The sequence below is a fragment of the Sparus aurata genome, chromosome 8, assembly GCF_900880675.1.
Source record: "Sparus aurata chromosome 8, fSpaAur1.1, whole genome shotgun sequence".
NCBI classification, from domain to species: Eukaryota; Metazoa; Chordata; class Actinopteri; order Spariformes; family Sparidae; genus Sparus; species Sparus aurata.
This window is the reverse complement of record NC_044194.1, coordinates 7666027-7684830: the sequence shown is the minus strand read 5'-3', so window position 1 is coordinate 7684830 and position 18804 is coordinate 7666027. Positions and strand designations below refer to the sequence as shown.

The following is an 18804-nucleotide window of genomic DNA, read 5'->3' as shown; positions in this document are numbered from 1 at the left end:
ATACATTTGCCATATTTAAGTTGTGTTTTTTATTAAGTGTTACTGTTACTGAACCGTCCTTCTGTTTTTATGTCACGTTAACATTGATGTTATGAATTTGATCTGAACCCAGAAGCACAAATCAAACCATGGATGACAGTGAATAATAGTTCTTTTAATGAACAGCAAGGTGAGGATAGTGCGAGAGGTGGTGCAAGGTCCCAGGGTCCCGACATGTCTTGAAGAATCACCAGGAGTGACGAGGGTGAAGGTGTCGTGGCGCGGCAAGGCGTGGTGAGGTCTGTCTTCCCGAGCGTATTCGCTTGGCAGGGAAACACAGGTGATGAGACAGCGTGCAGGCAGAATCCACAGGCAGGCAAAGCAGCAGCAAACACAAGGTACGGCGATGGCACAGCAATCTGGAGCAAAGCAGGAGAGGCACAGAGACATTAGCAACACAAGCTAATCACAGAATGTAGCGACAAAAACTAATACTGGAGAGCCAAGGTGTGAACAACCACAGAGACTGACGAAACGATCTGGCAGCCAGCAGTATGGGAACCCAGAGATTTTAAAGGGAGTTGATTGAAGATTGGATCCACCTGGCTGCTGCCTGTGGAGAGCAAACCACGCCCACATGCAGGCACACAGAACAGACAGGGGAAGGGACACAGGAGGAAAACAGACAGGGAGAACACACATACACAAGGAAGAGGGCACGGCTGCCGTGATGGGATCATGACAATTAAGTTGTATCCATTCACTGCCCTCATGTAGAACACATTCATTGATGCTTTCTGCAGCTGACTTTGAACAAAGCAGAAAAGACAACAGCAGAAAAAATATGAATAATAATAATAATACATAAAAAATAAGATCTTTACATAATATATAAATTTTTCTGAAAGAGTATGTGTTAGTAAGGTGTGTGTGTGTGTGTGTGTGTGTCCTACCATTGATCTATCCACGGTGCCTTCTTGTAGCGGAGACAGAGAAAATAGCTCCACAGCATGGTCAATAGTGGCTATGACATGGAAGATTTTTTGTTTTTTGTTTCACATCCCCAGCTCTTAAGTCAGCTTACAAGCTGAAGTGTTGGCAGTCCATTTTGTGAACAGCTGTTGTTTTTTAAAAATTGCATGAATGCACTTTTTAAAAAACAACTTAGTGTCTAAATAAAAAAAAATCTCTTTGATCATGATGATTTAGTCATTTATTAAGCATTACATTTTAGAAATATATTCTCCAATGAATAATTTTACATCTATTTTTTAACAAAGCAAGAATTATCCTAGGGTTAAGTCTAGATTACACAGATTTTGAAAAAAGGATTTTCCTCTAACAAATGAAAAGGTGAAAAGCCACTAAATCACTCAATATACCTTACACAGTTTAATATGACCATTAACTTATTCTGGCTAAAGATAGCTGATGTTGCCAAACTTCAGATAGATACTGATATGGAACAGACATTACAGAGTTGGCTTGCTGACTTAACCTATTCTATAATTGTGCTACCATTATATTACATTTTAACAAAGCTATTTTGATTAGTATTATCACAAAAGTAAAGCAAGCTTTTAAGCAACTTAATCTTTAGAGAAGGAAACCTGATGCAGTACTGCAATAACAACTTGTAACCTCAAAGGTAGATGTTTAGTATAACAGTTTTTTAGTAGAGAATAGTTTGAGCTTATTTGTCTACACAAGGCAACCCCTCTGAGAAAGACCTCTTAAGGAAAATGGTCAAATTGAAGTGGATGATCGAAGGATTAAGTGGAAATGGATGTTGTTTTATTATATGACTAGTTGTACATAATATATAACTTATGTAAATGTGGTTTAGCGTACACAAAAAAGCTAATTTTGTTGTGGATTTGTTTAGACCTAATTTGCACTTCCAGACCTGATTTTAAATCAACCTATTATATTTGGCAGCTGCATTATACAACTGAATTTTTTCTCATTACATCCAAATGTTTGCAGCATGTGAATAGAATTATCCTAGGGTTAAGTCTAGATTCAAACTGATTAAAACTGCTCAAACTGTTTCTAAAACAGAAGTTTATAAAACATGACTACTTGACAGAGCTATGGATGTTATGGATACAACTTCATGCCCGCAAGAACTCTGACTGGTTGGCTTGGGTTGCCTTAGTTTTCTCATTAAGTTCCATTATTAATTGTGAGGACAACATCTAGCAAGCTGAAGGAAGGATACATAATCATTTTCAGAAACACAACCCTTAAAACTTTCTACTTGCTATAGTCAGTAGTCTATTACAGCAAGAGGACTGCTGTTTAGCAAAGTATGGCACAATGAAGCTTCAGATTCTGAGGAAGGGATCTGCATGGCTAATTTCTTGTGTTTCTTCTTCTATTCAGTGTCATCTAAACCTTTGACATTTGAAGTTATAGGTGTCAGACAAACTGCTAGCTAAACCAAATGGAAATCCTGCAAGTGCATCCTGTGCACTAGCAAAATAAACATTTTGGAACAAATACAGCCTGAGACCACCGAGATCTTTAATGAAGGTGTTAGTGACCCAAATGTTGGACTTGTCAATAATTGTTTAATGTCAGACTGTCCATCACTGACCTGATCTGACAGGGCATGTGTTTTACCCTTTGTCCCACCCGAACGATAAGTCTTATGAACAGCTAAGCAAGCCTCCACCAAAATGATGAAAAGAAAAAAGCATTACCTAATACATGTGTTTATTGAAAATACAGGAATCTGTGATTGGCTGTGATTTGGCCGAAGAGGTGGGGTTTTCAAAACACAGGTCAAATCACATATAAATATCGCAACACAGTGGTACAGTTGGGGACATTCCAGGTCAAACTGCTGCTGAACCATGGCAAAGCACTGGAGTTTCTCGTCTTTGGTGGCAATAGCCCTGTTCGTGTGCTCATTTGGGATAGAGGTTGAAGCTCAGCCCTGGACGAAGCCTGCAACACAAATGTCAAAGGGTTCTCCACCTCCTCAGGATCCACAGGTCCAACGTGAACCTCGGCCTCAGCCTACATACCCTCAGACGACACAGGTCCGACCTGAACCTCGGCCTCAGCCTACATACCCTCAGACGCCACAGGTCAAACCTGTACCTCAGCCTCAGCCTACATACCCTCAGACGACACAGGTCAAACCTGTACCTCAGCCTCAGCCTACATACCCTCAGACGACACAGGTCCGACCTGAACCTCGGCCGCTGCCTACGTACCCTCTGACGCCACAGGTGAAACCTGTACCTCAGCCTCAGCCTAAGTACCCTTATACACCACAGGTGCAACCTGTACCTCAGCCTCAGCCTAAATACCCTAATACGCCACAGGTGCAACCTGTAACTCAGCCTCAGCCTCAGCCTAAATACCCTAATACGCCACAGGTGCAACCTGTACCTCAGCCTCAGCCTCAGCCTAAATACCCTTATACGCCACAGGTGCAACCTGTGCCTCAGCCTCAGCCTCAGCCTAAATACCCTTATACGCCACAGGTACAACCTGTGCCTCAGCCTCAGCCTCAGCCTAAATACCCTTATACGCCACAGGTGCAACCTGTGCCTCAGCCTCAGCGTCAGCCTAAATACCCTTATACACCACAGGTGCAACCTGTGCCTCAGCCTCAGCCTAAAAACCCTTATACACCACAGGTGCAACCTGTACCTCAGCCTCAGCCTCAGCCTAAATACCCTTATACACCACAGGTGCAACCTGTGCCTCAGCCTCAGCCTAAAAACCCTTATACACCACAGGTGCAACCTGTACCTCAGCCTCAGCCTCAGCCTAAATACCCTTATACGCCACAGGTGCAACCTGTACCTCAGCCTCAGCCTCAGCCTAAACACCCTTATACGCCACAGGTGCAACCTGTGCCTCAGCCTCAGCCTCAGCCTAAATACCCTTATACACCACAGGTGCAACCTGTGCCTCAGCCTCAGCCTCAGCCTAAATACCCTTATACACCACAGGTTCAACCTGCCCCTCAGCCTCAGCCTCAGCCCCAGCCTAAATATCCTCAAACACCACAGGTTCAACCTGTGCCTCAGCCTCAGCCTCAGCCCCAGTCTAAATATCCTCAAACACCACAGGTTCAACCGGTGCCTCAGCCTCAGCCTAAATACCCTAAAACACCACAGGTCCGACCTCGTCCAGCACTTAAGTTTCCTAAATATCCTCAAGCACCAAAGTTTGGTGGATATCCAAGAGCATTTCCTGATTCTCTGCAAGAACCACAGGCCCCTCAACCGCAGAAACCACATCAGGAATATTCAAAGCAGCCTTCTACCCTGTTTTGTGAAGTGACAGAGAGCCAGAGAGTCCCATGTGGAGCTTTTGATATTTCTGCTGGTGAATGTGAAGCAATTAACTGCTGCTTTGACGGAAGACGGTGCTACTTTGGAAAAGCAGGTGGGTTTTTTAACAAAGCTGTGATTATCAGAATTATATTCTAACTTAATTGTCATTTTGAGCATTTTAGCAATCTGACATTAGCATTTTGCTCATGGTACACCTAAGCAAAATCCTCAAATAGTTATTAAAATTGGCTCTGGACCTTTGACATTTTCCTTTGGTCATAATATCAAATCTTTTAACCTATAAATCTCTGTTTTTGTGCCACCAGTGACCATCCAGTGCACCAAAGATGCCCAGTTCATTGTAGTAGTGGCTAGAGACGCCACCCTGCCCAACATTGACCTCGAGTCAATCTCACTGTTGGGACAAGGTCAAGGCTGTACACATGTTGACTCTAATTCGGAATTCGCCATCTACCAATTTCCTGTAACTGGCTGCGGATCGGTTGTTACAGTAAGACTTTGATTTTCTATTTCCCAAACAATAAAGACTTTGAAAGATTATTATCACACCTGACTTTTTGTTTTTACCTTTTGTAGGAGGAGCCTGGTGTTATCATTTATGAGAACAGGATGTCTTCCTCATATGAAGTTGGATTTGGGGATCTTGGAGCCATTACCAGGGACAGCAGCTATGAGTAGGTGATCATTTGAAAAAAAAAGTTTTTGTGTCAAAATAAAAGCTCTAACCAAGTATAATGCCAGTTGTCTTTTTCAGATTGCTCTTCCAGTGTAGGTACACCGGCATATCTGTTGAAACTTTGGTTGTAGAGGTACTGCCATTGCAAGATCCTCCTCTGCCGGTTGCTGCTCTGGGACCCATCAGTGTGCACCTGAGGTTGGCTAATGGACAATGCAATACAAAGGGTTGTAATGAAGGTGAGTGTATGTTAGCCTGGCAGCATTTCTGTTTCTGTAAATAATTCCATAATGTCCATAGTAACTGGTATCTCTGCTCTCACAGTGGATGCGGCCTATACTTCATTCTATACGGAGACAGACTACCCTGTGGTCAAAGTACTGAGGGACCCTGTATACGTGGAGGTTCTCCTCCTCGATAAAACAGATCCTGCCCTTGTCCTGACTCTTGGTCACTGTTGGACAACCACAAGCCCAAACCCTCACAGCCTGCCCCAGTGGGACATTCTGATAGACGGGTAACTAAAACACTAAATTAAACTGTCCTTTTTATCACAACATGTTAATTGTTTTCAGAGTTTGCACTTCTGTCAGGTCTGGTTATTTGAAATAGTGAATGAGGAAATGATTGCTGTGAAAACATTGACTTCCTCCTGGCCATTTTTAATTTCAGTGTTGTCGCATTAACTCAATTTGCTTTCCATCCAGGTGTCCATACAGGGACGATCGCTACTTGTCTCAACTGGTCCCAGTTGATGCATCCTCTGGTCTGGAGTTCCCAGGTCACTTCAGACGTTTCATTTTCAAAATGTTTACCTTTGTGGACAATTCAATGGAGCCCCTGAGGGAACAGGTAATTAATTTATTGACAGTTGAGAAACCGATAACAAAATATGTTTGCATTGCTCTGCCAACACTGTTTGCTCCTTGTTCAGGTGTACATTCACTGCAGTACAGCTGTCTGCAGTCCTCTACCAGGTGGCAGCTGTGAACCATCATGCTACAGGAAAGGAAGTAAGAGTTATACATTTTTTTCATCTGCAGAATTCAAGAGCAATATGCACTTAAATCTGACCATGTTTGTATATCTGTCTGTAGAGAGAGCTGTCAAGGCAGAGGTCCAGAGGCCGACTGAGCCAAAGGCTGTGGTTTCTGTTGGACCTGTGATCATGAGCACACCTGAGGAGTAAACAACTTAACTCAAGAATTTTCCTGAGAACATTAAATAAAGATTGTGAACATTAGCATGGTTCATTTATTAGTGGCACATGAAAATGACACTGTACACATCAAGCCAGTGAAGTGCAGATATAACAGTAAATTTGAGGCCGTATTTAGTGGTGAAGTTGTACTGAACTAGATGATATTCGAAGTGTTTCTAATGTTTGTCAGCCCTCATTTCTACACAATGGAGGCAAACAGATAAGGAATCTCTCTATATGTTTAAATTCAACACAATGCAACAACTAAATACAGCATAAAAGATAAACATAGTTAAATCAACTTCCATCTGATTTTTCTGTTTGTTTGTTGTTCTAAAAAAGAAAAGAAAAAAAGAAAAGAAAAGCATTTTTAGGTGAACAAAGATATTACATGGATTGGATTGCTTTAAAAGAGTTAATTAGAAGTTATTTAAAACAAACAGGAGAAACAAAAAGGGGCAGAAACAGTATTGCATCAACTTTTGACTGAACTTGAACTTTTAGGGAAATCTGTGACTTTCAAATAAATGTGTATTGTGTGCATTAGACCATGTTCCCAAAATACTATGGAAAATGTCAATAAAACAATAATTCATTCACAACATTTTTTTTTTGTCAAATATTTTCTGTCAATGAGTCATAAGTGTTTCAATGGACCTAACTGTTCTGACATGTAATTATTTTCAGTCAAAGTTCCTGTCATCTCATCAGGGAGTATGAACAGTATTTAATGGTATTTTTGATGGATACAATTTATTTTGTACAGTGTTGAGGGACCCTTTATATGGAGCAGGTTATACAGTGCTACCGCTATTTAAAAATACATGTTAATACGTGTACATACAGTATACAAATTCAAAATTGGACTGTTATCTAACAATGAATGAATCAATCAAAGCTTTATTGTCATTTAGCTGTATCAACAAAAGATATGCAGCAAAAACTAGATTGCATTTCTCCGAGATCCAAAACAGGAACACAATAAACACACACAATATATAAATATGATAATTTAAAACTAAACTATGACTAGTTTTTAGCAGTGAAGCTGCAGAGTTTCAATAGAAAATGGGTGAAATTGTCAAAAGTAAAAGTGGTAATAACAACAAATTATCACTACATTGTTATGTAACATGGTGGGTAATTGAATGCATCATATTTATTGGCTTATCATATACTATGCAAGTAATAAGTATTAATATTTAAGAAACTAGGTGACTACAGCTATCAGATGTTCAGTGGAATAATCAGCTCAATATTTCTGTCCAGAAAGTTGTTGTGAGGAGGAAAACTGTGGAAACACAAAATAAAATGACTTTAAGTAAAAGCACAGTACTTGAGCATATGTGCTAAATTTCCAAACTAAGATTCAGTGTAGGCTGTGAAAGAAGGATATTATTATTTCCTCCTTCATTTGCTTTCTATGGAGAAGTTCCAGGATTCATTTTGACATGATTTGGTCATCATACAATCTGTCTCTGTTGTTCAGCCAAGGGAACGACTTGTTTTTTGTCAAAGCTTCAAATTAAGTTTCAACTATTTTATACTATGCAATTACATACATTTTAAGGATCGGATGATAATCCCACATGGATGCATACACAGACAGCTGTGGACACTACACACCAGAATGTTTGATAAATGTGTAGTTAAATTTTAGTTTCAGGTTTTTTTTTTTGTTTGTTTTTTTGATTAAAGGCCATTATACCAGTGTGCTATTGAGATAGCTATTTATCATTACACAGGGATTAAAGTGTGTTGTCTTTTTCCTTGCCTTTCATCTATCTATAAATACGAGGAATCTCTGTCTGTCTGTGTGTGTATGTGTCTGTTGGTCAAATATCTCTGCGTATCAGGATCACACTGACCTGAGACTTTCAACATGGCTGCTGCGTGGTTCAGTGGTATGCATCTAAGCATTTGCTTGGACTTCAATGATACCATGAATAAATTATTTCATAAATGCTTTACAAATTCCACTGAGCATTGTCCACCGGAGCCACCACAGTCTTAATTAAGGATTAATGAGATTAAACGAGTCCGGACCGAATCTGTTTGGGTCTGAGGAGATCTGGAGACGCGCGGACAACAAAGTGGAATCGGAATCTGTGGATGTTCGTGTGTAGCTAGCTGCTAGCTGCTAGCGGCTAGCTACACGGCCCACGGGGACATTGCCATCACGTTTGTTTTGTGTCTGGTGCAGAAAGAAACGGTAAAAACGGGCTTTTATCACGAAAGTGTCCAAGCAGCAAGTTTGGTTGTTGAGGAACAGGAAGTTGTGGGAGGGACCTAGGCGGATGATTGACAGGCAACGACGGTCGGACAGCGATATTGAGAGTTGAGAGATTTGTTATATTTAGCGTGTTTGGAGTGTGTAGTTAGTGTGTTATGTAGTGTTTGGTGTAGTGTGTTTAGTGTGTAGTGGAGTCGGTTTTTCGTTTAATGAGTCAGAACAATGAGAAGATGCTGAATGTGGAGCAGGCAGTGCAGCTCTCAAGGAGCATAGGCAGACCTGAGCATTTCCTGCATTTAAATGTAAATAGTTACATTTAACTTTGTAAATTTTTTAAATGTATGCACAAAGTTAGTTAACAACAATTTATATTTGCATTATAAGTAAAAAAAAATGGTTTGTTGTAAATATGTTTATTTGTTTATTTGTTTTACTTTTTCTACTCGGATTTTATGGTTTTTTTTTTAGATTTTAGATCCGTTGTGTTAATACAGTTTGTCAAAATTAAAAAAAATAACTGTACAGTCACACATGTGAGGTTGTGCTGAAAATAATGACACCAAGTAAATAGTTTTTAAGGTGAAATATAATGGCAAAATCAAAAATAGTCAAAAACAGCCAATTATACGCCGGAATATCGGATTTCACAACAAAAAAAAGAAAAGCTCCTTAACCTCCCACTTTTTTATAGGAATACACTTTTGTTACGGGCACTGCACTAGTAAAACCTAAAGAACACACAAGTGTAGGGATGTATTAAAGAGTGGGTTTATCTGCCCCGACCAATCTACATTGGTGACAGAGTGTAACTTCCAAAGCCAAGGAGCACATCATTCACTATCCACATTATAATGTGGGATTACAGAATACATTACAAAATTCCCCGTTCACAACTAACATGTGAAGCTTACTGCCTCGCTATGTGGAGGCAGGTTCTGGATGCTATCAGAGATTAGGCTTATTACAGAAGCTCTGCCCTGCTCTTTATCAAAATTGGTGAAACTCAAGCAACCCCTACAACACAACTATGATAGCATTGCTTAACACTTATCCTCATTCTCTAGAAAAAGCTCACCCTCCTGGGTGCCCATTAGCTCAGATGGTAAAGCAGGCGTCTCTTTTATAGAAGCTCAGTCCTCACTCCAGTGGCTGCTTTTGCCTTTGCTGCATGTCTACCTCACCACCATCCAGTTTTCTGTCGTCTCTGAGGCTGTCCTAGCTATAAAGCCATATAAAGCCAAAAATAAATAAACAAAACTAAAGGCCCCTCTTGTTACATTGAAAATGAAAACAAATATAGTTTGAATGTACAAAGAAATGTCACAGTTAAGAAACCAAAGAGAGTAACAGAGCTGATCGACGACAAGAGTTTTCTCCATACCAAAGTCAAATTACTGTTTGCCTGGTACATGCAGGTTTAGCCTCCGTCTTTCAGCATGATATTGTATTAGTAGCCATTCAGTGCATATTTTTTAGCAGGATTCTCATTTTAAAATGAGTCAGCTGAAAACATTAAAAAAGTGACAGACTACCAATTTAAATATCTAACTCAGGGAGCTAACGTTACCTAAATAAGCTTGCTAGCTAGATAGCGACAGCTAGATAAAATCTCCAAGCAACAAATCTCAGATGATAAAATCAGCGGTTACCAACTATAACTGAGAAGCTGCTGTAATCTTCCTCTGTGTGAGATCAAAGTAGTGTTTGAAAATACTAGAAGTGTAATGAAGTCAATCTGCTAACGTTATCATGGTGAACTGTTATGTAGCAAGAATGTGACAACAGAAACAGTAAAAGATACAAAAATTATTCATCATTAACACACCTTGTGAGTCTTTCATGTGTGCCATCATGTCACTTGCAGATCCACTCATTCAGTGGATTCATAGCTCACTGCTTATGAAAAGTGGTTTTGTTCAAACAATGTTTGTATTATGAGTCAATATGTTCAGAGCAGGCGACACAGCAGCAAGGCAAGAATATAGACAGATCTAGCTCAAGCTAAAGTGCCTTATATGTTATAGCTTCAGAGAAAAGATCAATATATTCGCTATTGTGCACTAGCAAGATCAACATTTGTGACAAATAAAGCCTGAGGCCACAAAGACCTTTATTAAAGGTTTTAGTGACCCAAATGTTGGACTTGTCAATAAAGGCTTTTATGTCAAAAAGTCCTCCAGCTCAGTGTCCTGATCTGACAGGGCACGTGTTTCATCCCCTCATCCCACCCACACAACAGCTCAGTGAATCATCAATCACCTGAATACTGTTGTAAAACATTACATTATACATAAACAGTTAAATTTCAGCCGAGGACATTTGTTTTTAATGTTACACACACCCCTCTCTCTCCCAACTGTCCAATAGAGGCTAAAGTCTCTAACCAATAATTACATAATACGCCTCTGAAGCTTTTTAGTGGTTACTGAAAAGATAGGAAGTTTTGATCTGTTTTTTTTTGTTTTTTTTTACCTCTGAGGTGTGTTTTTAGTCACATATAAATGTGGCAGCACAGTGGTACACTTGGGGGATCATCCAGATCAAACTGCTGTTGAACCATGGCAAAGCACTGGAATACCGCAACTCTAGTGGCACTAGCACTGCTGGGGTGCTTTATTGGGACAGGGGTAGAAGCTCAGGGCTGGCCGAAGCCACAACCACCAACATCTCCTCAAAATCCTTACCAACCGCAGGTCTCACCTCCTCAACCACCAACGTCTCCTCAAAATCCTTACCGACCGCAGGTCTCACCTCCTCAACCACCAACGTATCCTCAAGATCCTTACCGACCGCAGGTCTCACCTCCTCAACCACCAACGTATCCTCAAGATCCTTACCGACCGCAGGTCTCACCTCCTCAACCACCAACGTATCCTCAAGATCCTTACCGACCGCAGGTCTCACCTCCTCAACCACCAACGTATCCTCAAGATCCTTACCGACCGCAGGTCTCACCTCCTCAACCACCAACGTCTCCTCAAGATCCTTACCGACCGCAGGTCTCACCTCCTCAACCACCAACGTCTCCTCAAGATCCTTACCGACCGCAGGTCTCACCTCCTCAACCACCAACCTTTCCTCAAAATTCGAAACAACCAAAGGTCTCACCTCCTCAACCACCAACCTTTCCTCAATATTCGAAACAACCAAAGGTCTCACCTCCTCAACCACCAACCTTTCCTCAATATTCGAAACAATCAAAGGTCTCCCCTCCTCAACCACCAACGATTCCTCAAATATTCCACGATCAATCTCCTCAGGAGCCGCAGGTCCCTCAGCATAAGCGACAGCAGAATCAAGCACAGTCATCTTCCATCTACAAGCCAAGTGGTGCAAAGCAACCTCCTGTCCAGAGTTGTGAAGTGGCGTCAAACATGAGAATCCCATGTGGACATAACGATATCTCTGCTGCTGGATGTGAAGCCATAAACTGCTGCTTTAATGGTCAACAGTGCTACTTTGGAAAGGCAGGTGAGTTTTTGAGAAGACTGGCATTCGCTTACTAGACAACTTTGCAAATAGTTAAAACTGGATGATACTGAAAGAATTCTCTTCTTGCGCAAAGGTGCGCTGCATCTGTATGTTTCTACATTTGGTTGATTACAAATCTTTAACTTATAAATCTCTGTTTTTGGGCCACCAGTGACCGTCCAGTGCACCAAAGATGCCCAGTTCATTGTAGTAGTGGCCAGAGATGCCACCCTGCCCAACATTGACCTTGAGTCAATCTCACTGTTGGGACAAGGTCAAGGCTGTACACATGTTGACTCTAATTCGGAATTTGCCATCTACCAGTTTCCTGTAACTGGTTGTGGGTCTGTTGTTATGGTAAGACTTTGATTTTCTATTTTCCAAACAGTAAATACAATTTTGGATTATTACACAATTATTATCCCACCTTTTGTAGGAGGAGCCTGGTGTTATCATCTATGAGAACAGGATGTCTTCCGCATTTGAAGTTCAAGTTGGGGATTTTGGAGCCATTACCAGGGACAGCAGCTATGAGTAAGTGATCATCTAAAAACAAATGGTTTTTTTGTCAAAATAAAAGCTCACACCAAGTATAATGCCAGTTGTCTTTTTCAGATTGCTCTTCCAGTGTAGGTACACCGGCTTATCTGTTGAAACTTTGGTTGTAGAGGTACTGCCATTGCAAGATCCTCCTTTGCCGGTTGCTGCTCTGGGACCCATCAGTGTGCACCTGAGGTTGGCTAATGGACAATGCAATACAAAGGGTTGTAATGAAGGTGAGTGTATGTTAGCCTGGCAGCATTTCTGTTTCTGTAAATAATTCCATAATGTCCATAGTAACTGGTATCTCTGCTCTCACAGTGAGTGCAGCCTATACTTCATTCTATACGGAGACAGACTACCCTGTGGTCAAAGTACTGAGGGACCCTGTATACGTGGAGGTTCTCCTCCTCGATAAAACAGATCCTGCCCTTGTCCTGACTCTTGGTCACTGTTGGACAACCACAAGCCCAAACCCTCACAGCCTGCCCCAGTGGGACATTCTGATAGACGGGTAACTAAAACACTAAATTAAACTGTCCTATTAATTACAACATGTTAATTGTTTTCAGAGTTTGCACTTTTGTCAGGTCTGGTTATTTGAAATATTGAATGGGGAAATTATTGCTACTCAATTTGGTTTTCATCCAGGTGTCCAAACAGGGATGATCGCTACTTGTCTCAACTGGTCCCAGTTGATGCATCCTCTGGTCTGGAGTTCCCAGGTCACTTCAGACGTTTCATTTTCAAAATGTTTACCTTTGTGGACAATTCAAAGGAGCCCCTGAGGGAACAGGTAATTAATTTATTGACAGTTGAGAAACTGATAACAAAATATGTTTGCATTGCTCTGCCAACACTGTTTGCTCCTTGTTCAGGTGTACATTCACTGCAGTACAGCTGTCTGCAGTGCTGCACCAGGCCGCAACTGTGAACCGTCATGCCACAGGAAAGGAAGTAAGAGTTATATATTTTTTTCATCTGCAGAATTCAAGAGCAATATGCACTTAAATCTGACCATGTTTGTATATCTGTCTGTAGAGAGAGCTGTCAAGGCAGAGGTCCAGAGGCCGACTGAGCCAAAGGCTGTGGTTTCTGTTGGACCTGTGATCATGAGCACACCTGAGGAGTAAACAGCATTGTTGGGCTCAAGAATTTGACTGATAACATTTAGCAAATATGTGGAATATTAACTTGGTTAATTCATGAGTGGTGTGAAATGAATTAAACATAAAAATACTGTCCAAAGAGCCAAACGCATGATGCCAGCAGAATGAAATGGCTCCCTAATGTGTCGAGATCAAATCTGTATTAAAGGAATATAAAAGAATACATCATTTTTGTGTAAATGTTGACTGTATATCATAAACAGTAGCAATTATCTTTACCTTACCTCTTAAACATGATATTTTTTTTGATTTGCAAAGATTAACAGAAGTTGGCATTTACTGACAGAGCATTAAAATTCTGTAGTTAGTGAACGGACAAGTACTGAAAGAGTCATTAAAACATCCCGTTTTGTATCGGCAGACAGTGAAGTCACTTTAAACTTATGTTACAAGTTTGTTAAGGAGTTTATCTTGTTGCTTTTTCACTATTCATTCAGTGATGAATGTTCTTTGTGTATGCTTTTTTAACAGTTATTGTTACTCTCTGCACCTCCATACACTCATATTTTGACGGTCATTAATTTGATTAAAAAAAAAAGGGAGACAAAACACACAGGCAACAAAGTTTAAGATACATTTCAAACACATGGTTTTCACAAGACTTACTTTGAAACTGATGGAACACAATGCATACCAAACCTTTAGCAAAGGTTTTATTTATACATGTTCCTAATACAACATTGCCATTTTTCAATACATTGTCATTGTTCAGGATACTTCCAAACAGTCTGCAACACTGATTAACACTTTGAAACCTTCGTTTTGCATCATACAAGGCTTGAATAGCAGTTTACAGTTCAGAGTAAATTTACAACTGAAAGGGGAAAAATAAATTCTGGTTTTAATGTCAAGGAATCCCAGCCATTGGATTTTTTTAAACATGGTAAACCTAAACAAGTTGACGGAGCCAAGTACTTAACTCTCATGCTTTAGTTAAGAGATTTATGCCATTATGAAGATTCTGGGTATAACGTGGCAGCATGATGATAACATAGTGACATTCACCAACATGTCACAGTAACTATGAAAATATAGATTTTCGCTAAAAAAAGTGTCATGTAGATAGTTCAAAATACTCTTAGATTTTTATGACACAGTATTTATCACAAATAAGTCTGATTCTGCATCAAAAGACCAAGAGCTGAGGATCTAACCACCAGAGGGCGATGTGACCTCAGAGGAAAATGTCAATTCATACTGGTCCGCACTTTCAAATCACATCTTTGATCAGATGCATGAAGGTAATGTAATCACACTGCACACATTTTCTGGACCCATGTATTTTTTCAGTTGACAGTGAAATACTTCCAGCTAGATCACCGTTCATCAATGATTGTCTTGCAAGTGTAATTTAAGTGCATTTACCCTCTGAGCTTTCTCCTCTTGTACGGTCTGCAGTGAAAACAGTGCTGTGGCTTATCATCAAAAATGAAATATGGACTTGGATCTTCATGGAAAGAACTATTTCAGGCACGGCTGATAATATCATGGTGTGTTTTACCTTTAACAACAGCGCAGGAGAGTCTTTGTAGGTCCTTGCCACATACTCATATTCACCACCAATCACACAAAACAGAAACTTAAAGGACAAAGACAAACAAAACACATACCCCCTCACCAAAATGTGTTCACTAAACTTTTGAGTCCTCTGTTAGTCTTTTCCTGCTCATAAATGCTATAACAGGCAAACACAGCGTGAGCCATCCACACGTCAGTCAGACTTGTCCTTCTTTTTGCATCCTCCTAGGGGAACTTTGCTGACAACTGCAGAGCCGACAGCAGTCACTCCTCCGGCTACAGCGCTCACCCCTCCGGCTACAGCACTCACTCCTCCTTTGACCAGACCCACTCCCATCCCAGGCACAGCGGCTACAGTGCTGACAGCGCTCTTGGTTAGGTCCAGACTTTTTCCTCCCACCCAAGTCACACCGCCCACCGTTGCTCCCACAGCTCCCTTGGTGACACCGTACAAGCCCCCCGCCAACCTGCTGAACATGCCTGGCTGCGTCTGTGGGTGGTCCTTGTTGTTGTCTGATTTTAAACGACAAGAGTAATTTTAAGATTCAATATATCGCTGCCAAATAACAGTCAAAAGGAGTGAAGAAAAGCTCCGAACTAGAGCTGCAAGTATTCAAATTATTCATAAAAATTGCTATCCTCATTCACTGGCAAAAAATATTATCTCATATTATATATATATATATATATATATATATCATTTAGTTGTCATTTAGTTCTTTGACTCCAGCATCTTAAATGTGAATTTTATTTTGATTTCTTTGCTTCTCTTTAACTGAATATTTGAGGACATCATCTTAGGCTTTGAGAAACAGCGATTTACATTTTTCAAAAATTCTTACATCTTTGTTCTAGCTCATCAAGTTTTTTGACTACAGAAATACAACAACAAACCCTGCCCTGCTCATTGTCAAAGGACATCTTCAACTGAATTTACCTGTAGCTACTGGCTCATCATTGAGGTATGCAGGCATGTCCTCAGGCACCTGCTCGGCCTGACTCATCGCTCTGGTAAAAATAAATGACACATTTTACCAAAAGAGACAGTGACAGATAATAAACATAGATACACAGCAAAGAAAAGTATATGGAAAGAGATTCTGTTTAACACTAATGCCTCTACCTTACATTGTTTTTCCTGCTGCCATCATTGTGTAATGTCTGTTATGATGTAAATCAAGCTAGACTAGATCTGTGCCTGAGCTTGTTGTCACATATTTTCCTGTGTTAATTCCTTTCTTGTTAAAGAGGCCGGGTAAGGTCAAAACTCCAGCAACACAGCAGCAGTACCTGACTTTTTAAAATGTGCATATCATTGCACACAGGAGATATTCCCATGTTCAACTTGTTTTACCTGGTGCACCTCTGAGGTGACAAGGCTAATTTCTTCATATGTTTTTAAAAGCCTTACATTCAACAAAAAGGCTGGTTCTTCTCATTAGAGATAGTCTATACAAAAAGCCTGAGTGTCAACGGTAAGGAATGGGGCTGAAGTTTGCACACATGGTGCAAAGAAAATACAGGAGCTTGCTTTGGGTGTGCTGCTGATCCTAAAAACAGGGCAGACCTGTTCAGAGCTGTACAACAAGTTAAAGGGCCACTGTGTAGTTTTGGAGAAGAAATTCAAACTGACAATATTAATGAGATTGGATTACAAACTCAGATATATTTATCTTTCCCATAACTGAATAAACAGGCTGTTCTCAGAGGGACATAAGGTCCCACATAACACTGTTTCAGGATAGAAAGGTGGCAGAGTCCGCCACATGTAAACAAAGTAAAGCAGTATTAAACTGTGGCAGTTTGAAGATCTTTCTCCACTCATTAAAATTCCTTCTCCAGAACTACATAATGCACCTTTAAAATAGTAAACAAGGACAGACTTTTGGACAAGTATTGAAGTAGCTACTTTTAAGAGTCCTTGTCTTCTTGACTGTAGGAATATAAACTAGAGGTTTAAACGACTGAACTCCGTAACAACAGAGCGGACATCATCTCACCGACATGACTGAACTCTTCTGTCTATTTGGGTTTTTAAAACATAAAGGCCTCGTCAGTGATGCCTTTGTTTAAATCTACTCAGACAAAGGAGCTGTTTATTCAGCCATTTATTCAGTTCATGGCGTTAAAGATGAACTAAGGATATGTCACATCACCTCACCTGACAGGTAAACAGCACTACCCCCCTGTGTATCCTGGTTAGTTGGCTACAGGCCTAAACGTACAAGGAGTTAAACTTGTGCTAGGTGTATTAGCTAACTTTACGTTGGAGCGTTTGTTACGTCAACTGAAGCTAACCTACATTTTGTTTTTCAACTCGACCGTAGCGGATGCTCGAGTTAAAAGTACACAAACTGTTCAGTTTAACTCGTGAGAAATGTTGCTGCCTCAACTTTTAAAAGCAGAAATTAGTGAACTTTGTAGTGAATTATCTCGCCCCGTGTGGTTATTGTTCGGCATTTAAACGCCATCAACTGACGCTAACGCTTCTGTAGAACGTTCTAGCTGACATCCAAACAGACACGTCACCCCCGAAACACTAAACATCACTTTAACCGTTTTTCATCGACTTTTCTTTTGTTACTATTTGGTCTAAGTGTCTCTCTCGTCGATTCTAACATGGGTTTTTTTTTTTTCGTTTTTTGTTTTAAAGCTGCTACATCAGATAACATGGCTCACTTTCATCATAACTGACGCTAGCGGAGCTTCATAAGTTCTCATGGCTGACTCTCATTAGACAAACTGAACCCCTGCTAGCTGCTTAAGCTCTTACCTTGGTTTGTAACGTCAGTAAACTGATCCGATGTACTGTTAGTGTAATGTGCGGGACTTTAAACCAACTGATCCAGTCAATGTCCAGGCTCCTGGGGCTCTGCAGGGATGTAGCTGGTGGTGGTGGTTTGGCTGACTTGTGTTGTCTGTCTGACTGTATTTTATTTTGGGGGAGGACCTCCGTCTCCACCCATCATAACACACAGAGGCACACACTGTCCGCACAGTGGAGCTCCAGCTGCTGGCTGCGTCTATAAAAACACAGTTTGATGAAATTAAAATATTGTCTGGATTAAATGTTAGTTCACGCAAACAAAGGGGATTTTATTTTGAAAATCCAGATATTACTGGTGATAATGAGGAACAAAGTTATCCTCCCTCACTGTTTGAGTAGCACAATCAGAAACGATCTCAGGGTGTGGTAATTCTCAAGAAGATAAATATAAGATACGCTGGAGGTTTGTGTAGTAGAGGGTGTAACTTTGGCGGGAGAGGAAACTGATCAAAACAGCCCCAAAAAAACAACCTCCTCCCGACAACGAGGAAGTGACGTCAGCATCTGTTCAAATCCTCAAAGATCGTCTCTTTTATGAAGAGATCTCACGTCACGGTTGGAAACAACACACCAGAATCAAGAACCGCGTCATACTTTGTCACCTGCCAAGGTGGTTTTGTCTTCACCAGTGTTTCAAATTTATGAATGAACACATACAGTTTGTGTTGAAGTCTGCTTTCATTTAATTTAGTCAGACAGTTGTTTACTTTATTCACAATGACTCAACACAATAAAGAATTAAATGTGACACAATGGCATGGGACCTAGAATTAGATGGAAAATGTACATGCAATCAAAATACTAAAATAACTATTTATTCATTTATTTAGTTGTTATGTAGTTGCCCATTCATTTTCTGTCAGTCAACCAA

The 18804-nt window shown here is 40.5% G+C and overlaps 2 protein-coding genes, 1 long non-coding RNA gene and 1 pseudogene across 3 annotated transcripts; 2 read left to right on the top strand and 2 right to left on the bottom strand.

Moving 5' to 3' along the window:
* Positions 1 to 133: 133 nt before the first annotated feature.
* LOC115586766 (uncharacterized) lies at positions 134 to 1120 on the bottom strand. The gene is made up of 3 exons (XR_003984912.1): positions 933 to 1120; positions 498 to 786; positions 134 to 398 (listed from the first exon to the last, which is right to left on the bottom strand). It is a non-coding gene; the product is annotated as an uncharacterized LOC115586766 (long non-coding RNA).
* A 116-nt stretch (positions 1121 to 1236) lies between these two features.
* LOC115586740 (zona pellucida sperm-binding protein 1-like) lies at positions 1237 to 6217 on the top strand. Its single transcript, XM_030426065.1, has 9 exons — positions 1237 to 1332; positions 2713 to 4389; positions 4604 to 4788; positions 4875 to 4972; positions 5053 to 5213; positions 5299 to 5491; positions 5682 to 5826; positions 5909 to 5987; positions 6072 to 6217. Exons 2-9 carry the CDS (start codon positions 2838 to 2840, stop codon positions 6161 to 6163), a joined length of 2505 nt encoding a protein of 834 aa, XP_030281925.1. The 5' UTR covers positions 1237 to 1332; positions 2713 to 2837; the 3' UTR covers positions 6164 to 6217.
* A 4685-nt stretch (positions 6218 to 10902) lies between these two features.
* On the top strand, positions 10903 to 13806 carry LOC115586746 (zona pellucida sperm-binding protein 4-like; annotated as a pseudogene).
* A 333-nt stretch (positions 13807 to 14139) lies between these two features.
* Positions 14140 to 18086, bottom strand: tmem263 (transmembrane protein 263). Its single transcript, XM_030426103.1, has 3 exons — positions 17880 to 18086; positions 16044 to 16114; positions 14140 to 15619 (listed from the first exon to the last, which is right to left on the bottom strand). Exons 2-3 carry the CDS (start codon positions 16108 to 16110, stop codon positions 15300 to 15302), a joined length of 387 nt encoding a protein of 128 aa, XP_030281963.1. The 5' UTR covers positions 16111 to 16114; positions 17880 to 18086; the 3' UTR covers positions 14140 to 15299.
* Between the last annotated feature and the right edge of the window lie 718 nt (positions 18087 to 18804).

Bases quoted from the DNA above. Each gene is read 5' to 3' on its own strand.
- tmem263 (XM_030426103.1), bottom strand. From the start codon at position 16,110: ATGAGTCAGGCCGAGCAGGTGCCTGAGGACATGCCTGCATACCTCAAT. The intron at 15,620-16,043 runs GTAAATTCAGTT...GTTTAAAATCAG, and splicing joins TGATGAGCCAGTAGCTACAG to ACAACAACAAGGACCACCCA.
- LOC115586740 (XM_030426065.1), top strand. From the start codon at position 2,838: ATGGCAAAGCACTGGAGTTTCTCGTCTTTGGTGGCAATAGCCCTGTTC. The intron at 5,214-5,298 runs GTGAGTGTATGT...CTGCTCTCACAG, and splicing joins TACAAAGGGTTGTAATGAAG to TGGATGCGGCCTATACTTCA. The intron at 5,492-5,681 runs GTAACTAAAACA...CTTTCCATCCAG, and splicing joins TGGGACATTCTGATAGACGG to GTGTCCATACAGGGACGATC.